Source organism: Uloborus diversus, chromosome 7, assembly GCF_026930045.1.
Source record: "Uloborus diversus isolate 005 chromosome 7, Udiv.v.3.1, whole genome shotgun sequence".
In the NCBI taxonomy this organism is placed as follows: domain Eukaryota; kingdom Metazoa; phylum Arthropoda; class Arachnida; order Araneae; family Uloboridae; genus Uloborus; species Uloborus diversus.
The window spans coordinates 170,427,337-170,444,676 of NC_072737.1; the positions used below are offsets into that span (position 1 = coordinate 170,427,337).

The window sequence follows — 17,340 nt, forward strand, 5'->3', positions numbered from 1 at the left end:
TCAATGATTTTCTTCACCCGCTATACATTTTAATAAAAGCGTTGTTATGGAAAGTTGAGATGAAGCACTGAATAATAATTTGAATGGAGGAAAGCCTTCGAAAAATAGGGATTTGATTTTGAAATCTAAGAGTCATAATTAATAGTTTTTAATTGATATCTCCGCTAATTATTATCGGAGGATTATGTTAAATAGCCAAACATGAAGACGGGAAGATGACGAATCCATCGATACCTGGTTCGATGGTCAGTTCACTGTCGTTCGGGAGAAGAAGCTTGGACATAGATAGATAGATAGATACTCAGATTTTATATGTATAAGATTGTGTCATTAGGTTATTCTTTTGCACAATTTGATAATTACGATATCTTATGTTTTCTAAATGCTTGAGAAGTAAACAACTCATGAGGTTTATTTTATTCTAAAAGCTTTCCAGGAGTAAACCTATGAAGAGGTTTATTGGATTCTGAAAACACTCAGGAGTAAATCATTCAAAAACTTCATTTGATTCTAAGGAATGTGATTTTGATGCACACAAGAAGTTTACTTGATAGCTGACCATTCAGTTATGCCCATCAATACCATGTAGTTCTCGAATAACACGTTAAATAGATGAGATAGGATATATTGTCCACTGCAAGGTGCAAAATGATTGCAATTTTTTCATATATGTATAAATATATCAAGTATTTTTACTAGAAAAATGATTCTCCAAGAATAACATGTTCAATAGATGCGATGTATATCAACTACTTTGACTAGAAAAAATATCCTTCCAGAATACCATTTTAAATGGACGGGATAGAAAATAACAATGAACTGCAAGGTGGAAAATCATTACATTTTAATATATATATTTTTTACACATCAAATATTTTGACTAGAAAAATTACTTTTAAAACAGCGTGATTAAAACATCACATGTATACTCTAAACTACAACTTTACATTACTTTAGATAGTAATTTGAGAATTATGTTATTAATTACATTGAAGTCAAACAATGAAATAAATAATACAAAAGTGTAGAACTTTTTACATACAATTCACTTTTTACATTAAGGGATAAGAATTTTGCTCTTTAATGTAATTTTTAAATAACAAAAAAAGAAACTTTCTAGTGGAAGTTTAAAAAAATTTTAATGAAAAAAAAAGCTCCCACTGTTCTATGTATTAACTGTATCACAACTTGTCTTGCATTTCAAGCAGAAGTGAATTTAACATAAGGGGTTGCTTTTTATGATTCCAAATCATTGACTCCCCTGTGCTTGAAATGAGAGAAGAGCTTCTTAGATAACCATCAGCAATGATAGAGGGTTTATTTTAAAGTTATTTTTTATTAGATAGACATTTATTATTCTAAAATCTAAATTATATGAAAGATACCAGGAAATAACGAAGATCACATATAATTTATCAGGGGGAATTGGGTTAACATTTTATTGTTTTTTCACACAATTAATAGAAAATATTTAAATTTTTTCAAATCTAAATACTTTTTACCTGAATTGAGTAAGTATAGTGATAATACTGATATTCAAAAATTTGCAGTAACTCATATGTTACACCGTTGGTCTTCTTGCGCCATAAGGAAAACGCAAGATACAATAAAATATTAGACACAATAAAGAATGTAATATAAAAATTATAATATGGCAGTATAGTAAAAAAAATGTGATTTAATAACATAAAATTTTAATGTAATTAATAATAAAATGTTTATAACAAAATGATTTTCAACATTTTGCAGTAATACCCTTAATGTTTTCTTAAGGTCAGATTTTTAGCATAAGAAAAGAAAAATATGTGTACATTCACTGAATCTTAGCTTCTATATTTTTCATTTTGCTTAATTACTTGCAGGTAAGTTCACATAAATCCCTTCATTGATGATTAACTGCAGTACATCGTTCACCAAATGCTTCTGTTTAGAAGGGAGAAAATGAATAACTGCTTTCATGCCATCTGCAATATTGTTGTCATTTTCAAATACATCACACATTGTCCTGTATGCTAAAGAAATGGAATGCAAAATATCAAAATAGGTTCTTACTCACAATGTTTATAAAACTTTTCTTATTTTTTTAAAACTTTTTAACTATGGTGAAAATAAAATAGTAAAGGCATAATGTACCAGCTAAAGCAAATTTAATGTGTATATGCTATGATCAAACAATACTAAAATATATTTGTACAAAGGAAGTTACTAGAAAGATTTTTGTTATTTTTATTTGTTATAAATGTAGAGTGGATAATCCGGAGTTTAATGTATTTCACAATGCTTTCAGCTATGTTACCAATCCAACCCTTAGACTTCAGTAATACATATATTTAATAATTACACTTTCTACAGTTTTTACTACAGTAATAATTACACTTTCCATTATTTATACCAATGGAAAGATAAATTTTGCGTGCACAGATAAATTTAGGATGAAATATTATTAGTGCAAAAACTTAACCAATCCTAAACAATGATTCATACAATACTTATTAAATATGTTTTGTCGTTTCCATTTAAGTTATGTGTAGCACATTAAAGAGTCAAAATTTATTATGAAAAAATTTAATTGCTGAGGCAAATGATAAGAAAGTCGATTATTTCAACAATAAAAATAAATTTTTAATTTTATATTAGTATGAGCTTAAGCATTTCATGAATCCCTGAGTTATAAATGGGCAGCAGAACATCTATTTTTTAGGGAGTGCTGAGCTTAAAACATTCTTTTTTTTTTTCTGCATTCTTCTACAAGTAATGGTCTGGAGAGAACAAGGCACACATAATCGAGCCCCAGAACATCACGCATTCCGAGGTGGAAGAATCATGGTCTGGGCAGGGATTTCGTCGGGGTTTCACACTGACCTGCACATCTACAGACGGGGTTCTGTGGCAGCTATATGGTATTGGAATGAAGTCCTAGACCCCACTGTGAGATTGCACGCTTTAGCAGTGGGTCCTGCTTTCATTTTAATAGATGATATTGCACCTCCCCATAGAGCTGTCATCGTTGACGACTAACAGTAGAATGAGAGTATTGCACATATGGACTGGTGTGCGTACTCATCTGACCTTAATCCCATTGAAAATCTTTGGGATGCTCTTGGCCTTGCCCTTAGTACGTTTCCCACCTGCTGACATTCTCACATAGTTGGAAACTGTTCTACATGAGGAAGGGCAATTATTCGACTCTGTGGTGGTTGATCACCTCATAAAAAGCATGCTTACACTCTCTGTATACTCTGTAAACTTTGTGTGCAGATGAAGGATGCTCACATACCCTATTAATGTCAGTTTTTGTTGTTTGTTTGAAATTAAACAATATTTTGTAAATGATTAAGATATGACGTAATCTTATAATTTATGAAAATTTACTATTGTTTTCATTTCTGTATGTAATTCTTTGTTTAGTTCATTGCAGAAGCATATTTGCTACTTTCCTGCTGCATCTCATTTCAATCAAAGCAGTACTTATCCATTTTTTCGCATTTTACCTCTCTGTGCTTAACTTTTGACAGTGAGTGTATTATACATGCAACCTCCATCTCCATGAAGAAATCGGCAACAGTTTTTTTATCATACAATAAACAGAGGCCCCTTGGTAACATATGCTACGGGCCCCCCGTTGCCTTAATCCAGCACTGTTACATCAATATACCATTCTATAACAGTAACCTTTCGAAACTAAAACTGTTCAGTTTTTTATTAATAATTTTACTATAGTTAGAATCCATGTCAATTCAACAAGGGCTGTAACATGATGGTCTCGGATTTTTTTGAATTTAACATATGTTAAAATTCATAAACAATTATGAAATATGTTCTTTTTTGCCCAAAAAAAGTTCTGAGCCGAGATGCAGGCCGCCAAAGATGGCGATCCTGTCATGATTTCTCACTTGGGAGTTTTGTCAAAATCTTTAAAGTACATTATCTCAGGAAGGGTAGAATATATTTTGTTGCGGTTTGTTTTATTTAAAAGGATATTTTTTCTTGTTTAAAAACATATGCTAATTTTGAAATATGTGTTTTAGTTTTTTTTCCACAGTCTTTTGAAAAAAAGTTTAAAATAATGTTTTTGATTTTTCTCAAATGTCTCAATTTCAAAAATTTCCATTTTTTTACAGTTTATTAGTACCACTGAGCGCTACATTCCCTGAAAAGGAGGGCTTCCACTTTTTCGTTTAACAGATTTTAGAGGCATTTGAAAAAAGGAGGGTTTTTAAGGAACTCTTTACATAATTGCAGACCTGAAAATTCAAAAATATTTTCCGCAACAAGTGACCAGAAAACATTTTTAATTAGTTTATATTGCGAAATTTTCATTTTGATTCTCGACTTTATCCAGGAGTTTTTTTATTTTTTAATGAAAACTAGAATGAGGTCTTCAGCTGATTCGCTATATTTCCCTACGCAACCTTTAAGCATAGCGCCGAAAGAATCGTTAAATGTTCTCACTAAATTTCATAGCCTGAATAAAATGGCAACTCAAAATGAAAATTTCGTTATATAACTTAATTAAAAGTGATTTCTGGCCACTTGTTGCGATTTTTTTTTTTTTTTTTTGAATTTACAGGTCTGCAATTATGTAAAGACTTCCTTACTAATCCTCATTTTTTCAATTGTCTCTAAAATCTGTTAAACGAGAAAGTGGAAGCTCTCCTTTTCAGGGAACCTAGTGCTCAGCGGTAATAAACTGTAAAAAAATGAAATTTTTCAAAATTGACATATTTGAGAAAAAAAAACATTATTTTAAACTTTTTTTCAAAAGACTGGAGAAAAACTAAAGCACAAATTTCAAAATGTTGCTTTTTTTTTAAAAAACAAGAAAAAATATCCTTTTAAATAAAACAAACCACAACAAAATATGTTCTATCCTTCCAGAGATAATGTACTTCAAAGATTTTGATGAAAATCCCAAGTGAGTTTGGCGGCCTGTATCTTGGCCTAGGAATTTTTTTGGGGAAAAAGAACGTATTTCTTAACTTTTTATGATTTTTAACATAGGTTAAATTCAAAAAAAATCTGAGACCATCATGTTTTAGCCCTTGTTGAATTGACATGGATTATACCTATAAAAGGTACATTAATAAGAAATAAAAGAGTAAGACTACAAACCTTTTAAAAAAATTTCAAGTCCAAGTGTTCTTTCAAGGTATTCTCTCAGCTGCTCTACATCATTAAAAATGTCTGAATTTTCATCGTGATCTAAGAATAAATATATGAATCACAGATTAAAGATCTGATGTGCTTATTTGAATAACATTAAGAAAATTAAGTATTAAAGTATAGATACAAAGCTAGTTTTATAAAGAACTTATATTTTTCATTTATATGCTAATAGCTAATATTTATATTATACAGCAAAAGACTGAACTTACTTCATAAAAAAGATTAAATAATAAATAAAATTTTTCACATTGTCTTCAAATCAGCAAAAAGTGAGGTTTTCATAAAAACTTATCTTATATCCACTTTAGTCACATTAGATATCAATCCATCGAAACAAATCTGATGATGATGTGAATTGATTATGTGAATTATCAAACATCATAAACAAGACACAAATTCCTTGTACTTAAAAAAAAGAAAGAAATGCTTTATCATTTCAATAGTAGTGCACATGATAACATGCATAATATATACAACAAGTAGCCATGCAAGAGATAGCTAATAAGGAAATTACAGTTTTCAACAGTTTGGCAGGAACTCCATTTTAAAACTAGAGAAGTATTAATAAGCAATAATTAAAATTGTGATAATACATTGCTTATGCTCTTCTCTTCTGCTCAAATTAAAAAAAAAATATTTGAATCTATTTGATAATACAGTAGTCTCCGCTTAATGTGATCACTTTCTGATACAATGACTTTGATAACAATATTCAATTGATAACACTAAACGAATCACAAAATTAGATAAATTAACCAACTTAAGCTGCTCATACTGAGTTCAACGACAGATACAAGGGAAGGGTGATGAGAGCGCCTCTCCCTTGAGGGACTCCGCACCAACAATATTTGGGAATTGAAGTCCTAAAAATACAATTGTAGATCATTTCTGATGATGATAGGGGCAGGTTTTAAGCTGAGTTTAAAAATTCTTTAGAAAAAAAAGCTAAAATTGGGGAAAAGTCTTTAGCAAAATGCTAAAAATCAGCCTTGACATCTTTGAAGAAATAAATGCACAATAGGTAATATTTTTTTAAAATTTGAAATCAAAAATTCGGAATTGTTCTTAGTATTGAGGGAGCAAACTTTTTTTTTAAACCCCAATGATGCATTTATTGGGGGGACATAGTGCTCATTAAAACAAAATATTGTTGAATATAGCAGTTTACACATGTTAGCTAAAATTTATAAGTAAGATTAAGTTCAATATCGCCATGCTTGCTTCCTCTCTCAAATGGTGCATCTTTTTTCCCCTTCTTTTTCTTATTATATTGGAGCAAAAAAGCGAAAATGCCTTGTTCCATTTTTGTAATTTGAATAGTATTTTCGCATTTTGCAAAAAACGTGACAATAGCTGAAACTCTGGATATGGAAAAGGAATAGAAATCGGAACCCTCTCACGAAACATTTTTGAAATTGAAATTTCTGAAAGGCATTGAGCATCTTTTGTAACGTTAGGAGGAAGGAAGGTGCCGAGGTTTTCCAGGCAGTTTTCAAAATCGAAGTCATAAAGAAACGATAGTAGCACATCTCAAATAATAATTGGAGAATAATTAGGGTTCAGGGACTTTCCAGAATTTTTTGGAACTTAAATTTCAAAAACAAAATTTTGGACATAGTCGATGACGTTAGTAGGAAAGGGTGTGGAAACATTCCCCTTGGATATTTCCGAAGTTGAAGTTTTTAAAGAGCAAGGTTTGATTACCTTTGTAGACATCAAAGAAAGGGAATATTTATAGGACCATTTATTGGTGTTGCCTAAAAACAAGGCATTCTTTATATGACTCATGAGTTCTATTCTCCGTCTGTTTTTCTACAACAATATGGCAAACTTCTGATTGTATTAATGCAGAAGATGCACAGATATTTTGATGAATTTTCATTCATGACTCAAACTCTTGAGATGTCATACCTGAAGGATTTTCTGAAATTTTTAGCCTACTTTCACAGTTAAAGTCAGAGAAAGAAAAAAAAAGCATGAAAGAAGGCTTAATGCATCTTGAAAATATCTCAAAAAAAAAAAAAAAAAAGTCAAAAATAAAAATAATAAATATTGTGAAATTAAAAATTGGAAAGTAGGGCATTGAGATGGGGGAAAATGTCTGTTGGTCTGTCTGTCTTCCCCTAATAACTTTTGAGTGAATAGTCCGATTCAAACAAATTGTTTTTTGTTCAAAAGATCTTGGCGAGGACACCTCATTCCTATATTTCACTTTTTGATTTGAACAATGTTTCGTTCAATTTTGAACAGTTAAAAAAAACTTTTTGCTTCAAACAAACTTTGTAGGAAAAAGCTTTTGATAAAAAACATGTATATAAAATATCTTTTTGATTTGAACAATTTTCCGTTCAATTTTGAACAGTTCAAATCCTTCAACATTAGCGGAGGGGGGGGGGGGACTGAAAGTCAATGTAAATTCCACACTTGAAGGCGGATTTACTTCAAACAATTTTTGTTGGAAATAGCTTTTGACGACAAACTCCACACTCCGAGAATTTTGGGGCACCTGACTTCGACTTTTGTGCCGAGAATTAGTCGGAGTCCGACTTCCCGACTTGGTCTGTGACTTCGTAGATTTGGCAAAAATATACACGGAGGAAAAATGACTGACCCTGACTCTTGAAAATTCAACTCCGACTCCTTGATCCCAAAATAAGTCCGACTCCAACTCCGCAAAAATTGCCAAAGTAGCGGACTCTAAGGGAAAAGACCAATTCCAACTCCGAGTCTTTGAATTAATTACCTTCGGCTCTCGAATCTGACTCTTTTGTCCCAAAATGAGATTGACTCTGATTCGTCCGCAGCCATGGTTTTAATTGTGAAATAATTATTGTTAATATGATTTGTTTTTATTTTCTCTTTAAAGTTTTAATTTATGCCTTCAGTTTTGGCGGATAAACTCGAAATCCTTTATGTTTCCACATAAATATATGCGCAGACGATTTTTGCTAAATTTTTCACAATGAAAATTATTTCTTTAAGTTGGCATTTTATTGTTTTCATTTATTTTGGAAAGTACATTAATTCATTAAAAAAATTATTTTTTGGCAACAGGAGAGATACAAACATTTATTTTTTTGATATGATGTATTTATTTTAATGAGCATATTAATTTTATTTATTTATTTAATTTATTTTTTTTTGAAAGCGGTTAAAGAATTTTTTTTCAAATGGAAAAAAAGTGCATTAGCTGCTTTGTGCTGCGATTTTATTTGTTCAATTATTTATTTATAGTCTTTTATATGCATCTAATTTTTTTAGATGAGTGAGGCACATTTTATTCCTAGAAATCAGCTTAAAATATTAAAAAATTATGTTTGAAAGAATTTGCGATTTTAGCTATTTTTGAGAATATTGATCAGATACTAGAAAGTAGATATGGGTATACGGGAAAGTAGGCTCGTTTAGTTCTAGACGGAACCTCTTATTTAGCTTTAAAATTAATTTCTTTTGCAAAATCTTGAATAAGCCAAGCAGTGTCTAATCATTTTAGCAGAAATCTCAACTCCTGATTTGAAAATTGATAACATTAAACAATGTAATGATCACACAAAAAGATATAGTGAAATAAATAGAAAAAATCTGTGATTTTGATAAGTAACTGGTAATATTAACCGCAATTACATTAAGCGGAGACTTGCAATTTAAATATAAAATAATGAAAGAAAAAAAATTACCAAAAGAACTGCAAACTGACATTATTTCTTCATTTTGAGATTGACATAAAACTGACTTCATAGATTCACAGATATTGTAATAATCATTATGTCCAATCACCTCATTCAAGTTACTGTATGCAGTACTGAAACATTCAGGTACTTCTGAGTCATAAAGCTGGGGAGAAAAACAATGTAATAAACCTTTGTAAAATATCATGCAAAAAAATTTCTGACAGTAAAGTTTAAAAATCAAAATTGGAATCCAAACAAATATGGCTGGCACAGAATAATGAAAAAACTTCTCCATAAAACAAATTTTGATTTCATATTTGCTATCAAAAACCAGTTGCCCTAAAGACCACTTTTATCCAGTTTCATTTATTGTGATAACAAGATTCTAGATTATAAGGGAAATGAAATTTTTAAGGGGACAGACAAATTATTTCTCACATTTATAGGAAAATTTAGAGTAACATGGCCGCTGAAAGAGTCAGGTTCTGAAAGAACTGGTTGACAAAGTAAGTTTTAGGATTAGTCTGACCCTGTCTAAAATTTTAAATTCGGTTTTTGAAAACCTTAAACACAAGAAGTTGAAAAATGACTATAACCCGAATTTCATGATCTTATGAGTTAGTTATTGCGACAAACAAAATAAATAATACAATCAGAGTCTACTGTATTTCAAAATGAGAAAGATGAAAATTTTCTACAACCGAATCAAAATCAATTACTTCCCTTTTAAGATATGCTTAAGACACTATAATTATTCTAAAACATAAAATTAAAATTTCCCAATTCAACAAGGAAATTGAACAAAAAACACTTACTAAGTCCTTGTAGCTAGTAGAAGGACTCATCACAGATCCATCTTCTTCAAAAGAATAAAATTGATTTGCTTTATTCTCTACAGCTGTTAAGTCTGGCAAGGAACGAAAACACCTTTTCCAATTTTGTAAACTATTACACTTTAAAAATTGATTGGCATTAATAGCAGAAGTAACGGTTTTCATGGGGGAATGAATGACATTTTCACAGAAAAATCCTAAATTACACTGAATTCCAATTTCTTTGGTGTTGCAATGATTTGTGCACTTACACTTTTTATCATTTTTGCCACTACTACAGGATTCTTCCTCCAGTATGTCTGATAAACAAGAAAAGGATGCATTTGAATTCTCGATGTTAGCACCTGACGAATCATTTCCCGTTTTTTCTTCTGCTAATGTAGGAAGCTGCAGACAACTAGCTTCACTAGGAACGGCTGTCCTTTTTATTAAGTATGTTCCATTTTTCAAATTACTTAGATTATTTGATTCATTGTGCTTAGACACAGAAGGTAAGTGGAATGAAATGCCACTGATATTTCTTTCATTTGATTTCACAGAAGATTCAGAATTCATTGCAACATTACTATCCATGTCCTGATCTATTACTGGCAGAAGAAGATCGCTGTTGTCCATTTCAGATAAATTTATGCATTGAGCTTGCGTTATTTCTTTAATGTTATTTTCTATTCCAATATGTCTGCCACAAGCAACTTCACTTACACAATTTGATTCAGGTACTTTTTCTTTGATTAGATCATCATGAAATTTACACCGCGAGTCTCTTGTATGGTTTGTCTCCGAAAATGCATTATTTGTACTCTGATACTGAAAATATTGATTTTCAGCACAATTACCATGAGGCACTCTGACATTGACGCTAGGAATAAAGTTCGAAAACTTTGTTTTTGTATTGTTTGTTAATATATTTTTTGAATTCAATCTACAACCAATATGAGGAGCCGAATGGGGTCTCTGATGATAAATTGTTACTTTGTCATTACAAGAGGTAGTCTCCATTTGTGATGCAGTTTCTTCTAGTGGTAAGTTTTGAAACTGATTTGTCCTGGGTTCTTCCCATCTAGATCTTGGGCTTTTTTCTGATAAATTGTCACCACTTCTTTGTTCAATTACCGGTAAATTTAGCTCACAAATAGTGTTTAAGGCACTCTTTCTTGAATCAAAATATGTATTACTTTTGTTGCTGCATGCAGATTCTCCGTTCGCATTCTTAACATCAGCAATAAGAAAAGGAGAAATGTCATCACTTCGCAAATGAATAAACTTACTAGTAGGAACGAGAGATGGAAAATTCATTTTGAAAGATTGCTCACAAAACTGGATAGAAGAAAGTTCAATGACAGATTTGTTCAAATTAGAACATGGAGTGCTACTGCCTTCAGACATCTCAGCAGAACTGATGTTATTTGAAGAACAATTTTGACTTGATGAATTACTCAAATTTTGCAAATGTCTCTGCTTCAATTCACTGACTGCATCCAAACAGAAAGCATTCTGACCTGATTTTCTCAAATTATTGCTTAAGCACTGTTTTGAATTTTTTATAACTCTTTTTGTAGGCTGTTTGAACACTTTTTTTCTTGCTAAAGAAATGCCATATTTAGCTGCCGGATTTGTTATTTTTGTTTCAGGTTCTTTTGGTTTGGAGGGAAAAGAAGCTAAACTAGAATTCCTTTGTAATAAAGTGTCATTGAACTCTTGCCTAATTTTAGATTCATCGAGAAATTTACATATACGCTTCAGAATTAAAGGCTTTCTTAGAATGGAACTCACAGATGGACGCTCTTGGGGATTTTTTCGAAATATTTGCTTTAATAAGTTCTTTAAATCAGCACTATAAAGCTCTGGAATGGGCGGTATTGATACTTTAATAATTTTTAAGACCAAGTTTTTTATATTTTTTGCTTCAAATGCATGTTTTAAAGCAATTAACTCATATAAAACACAGCCAAGAGACCATATATCTGACTTATTGTTATATGGTTTATTCTCACAGATTTCTGGAGAAAGATAATAAGGAGTGCCAATACAAGTTCGAGCAAGGTCGGATGTGTTACTCAACACACGAGCTATTCCAAAATCCCCCAGTTTGGCAATACCAGATTTTGTGAGAAATATATTTTGCGTTTTAATATCTCGATGTAATATTTTTCTGTCATGAACATGTTTAACAGCTAAACATATTTGAACAAACCAGTCCAAAATCTGATCTTCTGTGAATGGCACACCATTTTGTGCTTTAATTTTGGAATACAGGTCCCCTCCGTCACAATAATCTGTGACAATATACAAATTATCGTTTTCCTCGAAAGAGCTATGATATGTTATAATATTTGGGTGTTGCATTTGCGATAACACCTGCACTTCTTTTAAAGCTTCATCTTTTTCTTGCTTATTTAGATTCAGCATTGAAATTTTCTTAACAACATAACATTTCTTGGACTGAATGTCTTGTACTAGGAGAGCAGATCCAAAGGAGCCCTCACCCAGGGACTCGATTACTTTGAAGCTATCCATTTACACCTACTTTGGAGCAAACCCCAACATGAATCTCTGAAATGAAATAAATGGTTCTGATTAAATTAAAATGTGTAGAGGGAGAACTGATTATTCATCATGATGAAATACTTAAAGTACAAATACAAAAGTATTAAATACAAAAATAGTTGTGGGTAATAATAGTAAAGCAAATACAGCAATTAATATGCAAAAAAACAAAAAAAAAACCATTAAATAAGAATAAAGAACAAATACTTTTTTCACTTCAAAGTGAGCATTATAATTGCCTATTTGAAGATAGTGTAAAGGGGGGGGGGGGTGCAGTACTAATGTCCCCTTTAAAATGCCGTTTTTATAGACATCAGAATTAGAGGGAATACTACTTGCAGATGCTTAAGTATAAAAAAGAGACACTAAGATGTTAGGTTTGTTCTTTAGTCAGACTACTAATTAGTACATTTTGACACTTTTATTGCTGCATTTACATAATTTACGGGGCTAAAGTTTAGCACTGAAAACAGGACAAGGGGTCATTGTTTTAAGCTATTTAAATCTCAGGCTAACATGAATATTAGGAAAAATTATTATTTTAGCAGGGTAGTGGAACCTTGGAACAGCTTACCGGAAGAGGTGGTAATGAGCAAAGGAGTAGACAGTTTTAAGATGTCCATTGATCTTCACTGGGGATTGTAAATTGACAAGGACCAGTCTAGCTGGGCCCAGAGCCTGTTGCTGGTCGTCACTTTTGTATTTTGTATTTTGTATTTAGCCACTTTGAGGAAAGAAACAGACACACTCTCGTCATTTTATTAACAAGCAGAAAAAATTAAGAATATAATATTAAAGCATTAAGGATATTACCAAGAAAATGGTCATTACAGTACCTTTTTTTCAAGAAAGTTAAATAAATAATGGTGTTTGTACAATATTCATATTTATTTTTGATTTTTGAAAACTTTTTCAACTTTGTACAATCCAGCAAGGAAATATCAGACAAAAGTTCAGCCTGTGACTTTGACGGGAGCAAGAGGGGAGGGGTTAATCTCAAAAAAAAAAAAAAAACAACAACTAAGGAATGTAAAATCTACCTCAACCACTTCATTTTCCTGCTGTATAAAGATCAAAAATAAGCATTTTGGAACATTAGATGTTTCATATTAAAGACATCTATTAGAAAAACTGCAAAATAATGTTCATAACCAAAAAACTTTCAGTAATGCCACTGGGAGGACAACATTTCAAGCATAAAAAAAGAGAATAAATATAGAAAAGTTCATTTCAAAAACAAGTGATCAAAGTTTAAGCAGAGAGCAAAATGAAAAGCTTTCTTACTCACAATTTACTGCTGTTTACAGGGAAAGCCACTTTCTAATTGATGTTAAAAGCAGCACCATCCTTTTGGCCTGGCTACTGTTCCATTAGTTGTTTTCTCACCTAGAAAAAGAATGGTTATTCATATTTAAATGCTCAAATATTATTTAAATTGGGAAGTACCTTGTTATTTTTTGCAAATACTTTAATCCCTCGTTATACTGCTCATTCGGATATATCCTGCCTTTCCTTTGTCTCCCGAAAATTATATTAAAAAAAAGAAATGCTGTTATAGACACTGTTATACACATGACACAACCTCAGAAAAAGTATTTTCTCATTTTTGCAATCAATGAACAAAACTGGAATATTTTACATAGGCAAAATTTGTTGCAGTTTCAGTTGCAACTTTCTATTTGTATTCAATCATAAAACAATAAAAATATTCTAAACTATTTTTCTTACTTTAAGAGAAAAAATAGTAGACAAATTTTTCTTTGTTTTTATTAAGAAAATTGTCCATAATATGGTAATAAACTAATATTTTTGAGCACCACTTGTCATTAATTTTTACCCGAATTTTGTTGTTACTTTTTATGAACAAAGATATATCTTGAAATACACCGCCAGCTCAGTCAATTCCGGCCGAGGACTGCAGTTTCGTGCTTATTAGCACTCATCAGCCCAGCAGAGGAGTGACTGAGTTGGAGGTGGAAAACCTCTGAAGGAAGCCAAGAGTGCCAAACAAACTGGTAGCTACTTACTAAATGCAACTACCTTGCATTCAATATTCGAGTTGAACCGAATCATTGCTTCGGTCACTTTTCTGGTCATTGCTAATTCTGTATTAGCTACCAGTTTGTTTGGCACTCTTGGCTTCCTTAAGAGGTTTTCCATCTCCAACTCAGTCACTTTCCTATGCCGGGCTGATGAGTGCTAATAAGCACAAAACTGCAGTCCTCGGCCGGAATTGACCGAGCTGGCGGTGTATTTCATGTATTTCTGCCTTAGCCCTGGCTATAGGGCAGTAACTTACTGAAAGATACATCTTGTTTTCGAATATATTGCGCTTTTTTGTTGTATCCTGAGAAGCACAATATATCAAGGCATAGGCGGATTTAGGACTGAGTTCCTGGGGGGGGGGGGGGGGCAGGACTTTTTTTTTAGCAACATTTTTATTGCCCCCACTCAAATGTTTTTGTCTGTTTCCTGTGCTGCATAAGTCCATGCTTTACTTTTTTGTGTGTCGTTTTCATTAATGTGTGTTTTCATGCTGTCCTTTTTGAATTGACCTTAAGAGAGGGAGTTGGTATCAAGAGAGTGAAGCAGGGATCCCTTTTAAGTGGGAAATAGAATATCTCCAATTTTAGGGGGCCAGGGGCTTCTCCCCCGGAGAAAATTTTGTAAAATGGATATAAAATTCTGCATTTTGAAGCCTTATAAAGGTTAACTGGATAGACATAGAAATTGATAAATAGATTACACAGTTGCACAGTATTGTTCAAACTTTGTAAGAAACAGCCATTTTAAGTTTGATAGAAAAAATAAACTATAGATTTCTCATTACAACAACCTTTTTTTAATTATAAGTAGTGCAGAAAACAAAAAGGAATAGAAGTAGTGTAACATTTTTTCTCCTGGCTAAGCAGATTAATAATATGCAGTAGAAGTAATTGGAGCCCATTTTGCTTAGGATTTTCAAAGACTTATCTATTTTCAAGGACTCTAGAATAAGTAAAATTATTTAATGCACTTCATTTGTACTTTCCACTCTCTGATATTTTAGTACCTGATTGTAAATTTTTACAGTCCTGTTCTAACTTTGTGAGAAATAGCTATTTTAAATTTAAAAGAAAAAAGAAACCATAGATTTCTTATGACAACAACTTTTCTTCAGTTGCAAGTGGGGCAGAAAACGAATAGAAATAGAAGTAGTGTGTATTTTTTTCCATTCTAAACAGATAGACAATATGCAGAAGAAGTAAGATAAAAGCAATTAATACAAAAGAATTTCCAAAATACTGCATTCGGGATTGAATAAATAGCAAGATATGAAATATGTGAGTCACAAAAATTTATTTGAAATAATATGTTACCAACGTGAGGACTATGATGTTTACATTTTTAATACAGGATGTGGCAAGGAGCTGAATTTGACATATTTTGGCATTCCTCCCCCCTCTACCATTTGTTAGAAATTTTAAAATTTAAGGTTTGTAGCTACACATTTCCAAATATTCAAGGTTTTCAAGCACTTAAAAATGAAATTAGTTTTTTCAAGCAATTTCCATTTTTTAAGGAACGAATCATGAATTCTTTTGGGAGTTAGGGACCCACTTCAAAGTAGGGGCCCTAAGCAATAGCTCGTTAATCTTATAGGCAATTTCGGTCCCATTTGTAATTCACTCTTACCTGCAAATTTTTGCTTGATTTTTTTTTTTTTTGTAATTTTTACGAAAATTCGTCAGTTTTTACGGTTAAAGGATGTTTACGATTTTACCAATCTTTGTTAGGCTTTTATAGACTTTTATAAAATTTCAGTAAATTTTTCCAAAACTTCTGATGACTCAATTATTTAGATTTCTATAATGACAAGGACTGATTCACTTAGACTTAGATGATTATGACTTACCTTACTTTTTAAACAGTATTTATAAAGTAAGTAAAATTGTACTCTCCCTCTAAGTAAAAAGATTCATTTAATCAAAACACTCAGATAACTGAAATTGATTCAGTTTGCAATAGTATTTATTTTCTCTCTCTCAAAAAGAGAGAGGGGGGAGAAGGAAAAAAACTGTGTTTTATGGAATTTCTCAAAAGGCCAATTAATCTACTAAGAACATAAATATTATGCACAAATATATTTTAAATGTGGACACAAATCATAACGAGTAGATAGTTCTGTTAGCGCAAATGGGGGTGGGGGGGAGGAGTTTTTCCCCTTTGCTTTAGGTTCTAATTTGTTAAAATAATCGTCAATTATTATAAGTGTTGCAGCTTAATGTATAGCTCCTTTAGCCTATATTTTCATTCATATACTTGCCCAAATGGTTTTCAGTCCAAAATAGTGAATTTAGACACATTTTCAGCACCCCAGTGACAGCTGTACTATTTGTATATTTAATGTTCATTTTTTTTTCCCTTTTCTCCCATCAGAAAAGGACATTCGGTTTTTCTCTTCATTTTCATTGAACTATTCAAAGAAGAAAAAGTCATGATTTTTTTGTTTCAAGATTTTGGAAGATGTGTTGTTACTATATAAAGTCCTCCCAAAACTGGGGGGCATTGCCCCTATGCCTCCCACCTATAAATCCACCCATGCCCTTCTGAACTATTCAAAAAAGAAAAAATAATAATAAATATATTTTTTTAACTATTGGAAGATGTGTTGTTACTACATGAAGTCCTCCCAAAACTGGGATTGCCCCCTCTGCCCCCCATAAATCCGCCCAAGGGGATACTGTAATACAATGTTCAAAAGTTAAGTAAGACTAAGTCAAGCTTAATTTTATACACAGTAAGTACAAATTTTGACCACCACACAGGCCCATCATTTTAACTCTCTCCAGGGAGAAAAGGGAAAAAGTTCACTGTAAATTACACCAAAAAACAGCAAAACCATGGCCACTTTCATGTAAATACATTAATTTCCCAAAGCTGAGATGGGAGCCCCATTTAAATGACGCCCCAGATGACAAATTCAAATTGATTAAAATGAAGAAAAACAATTTAAAAACTTTTTATATCGCACAAAAATGCACGACAAACTTCCATATTTTAATACGGAAAAAATTCTGGGAAAAAATGGAAAACCTTGTGAAAAAATGTCTTCCCAATATCACCGATCCTCATATGGCATT

At 31.8% G+C, this 17,340-nt stretch overlaps 1 protein-coding gene across 1 annotated transcript; it reads right to left on the reverse strand.

The window, feature by feature from the left end:
• Nucleotides 1-828: 828 nt before the first annotated feature.
• LOC129226029 (probable serine/threonine-protein kinase nek3) lies at nt 829-12,223 on the reverse strand. The gene is made up of 4 exons (XM_054860605.1): nt 9,653-12,223; nt 8,844-9,000; nt 5,113-5,202; nt 829-2,012 (listed from the first exon to the last, which is right to left on the reverse strand). Exons 1-4 carry the CDS (start codon nt 12,185-12,187, stop codon nt 1,849-1,851), a joined length of 2,946 nt encoding a protein of 981 aa, XP_054716580.1. The 5' UTR covers nt 12,188-12,223; the 3' UTR covers nt 829-1,848.
• Between the last annotated feature and the right edge of the window lie 5,117 nt (nt 12,224-17,340).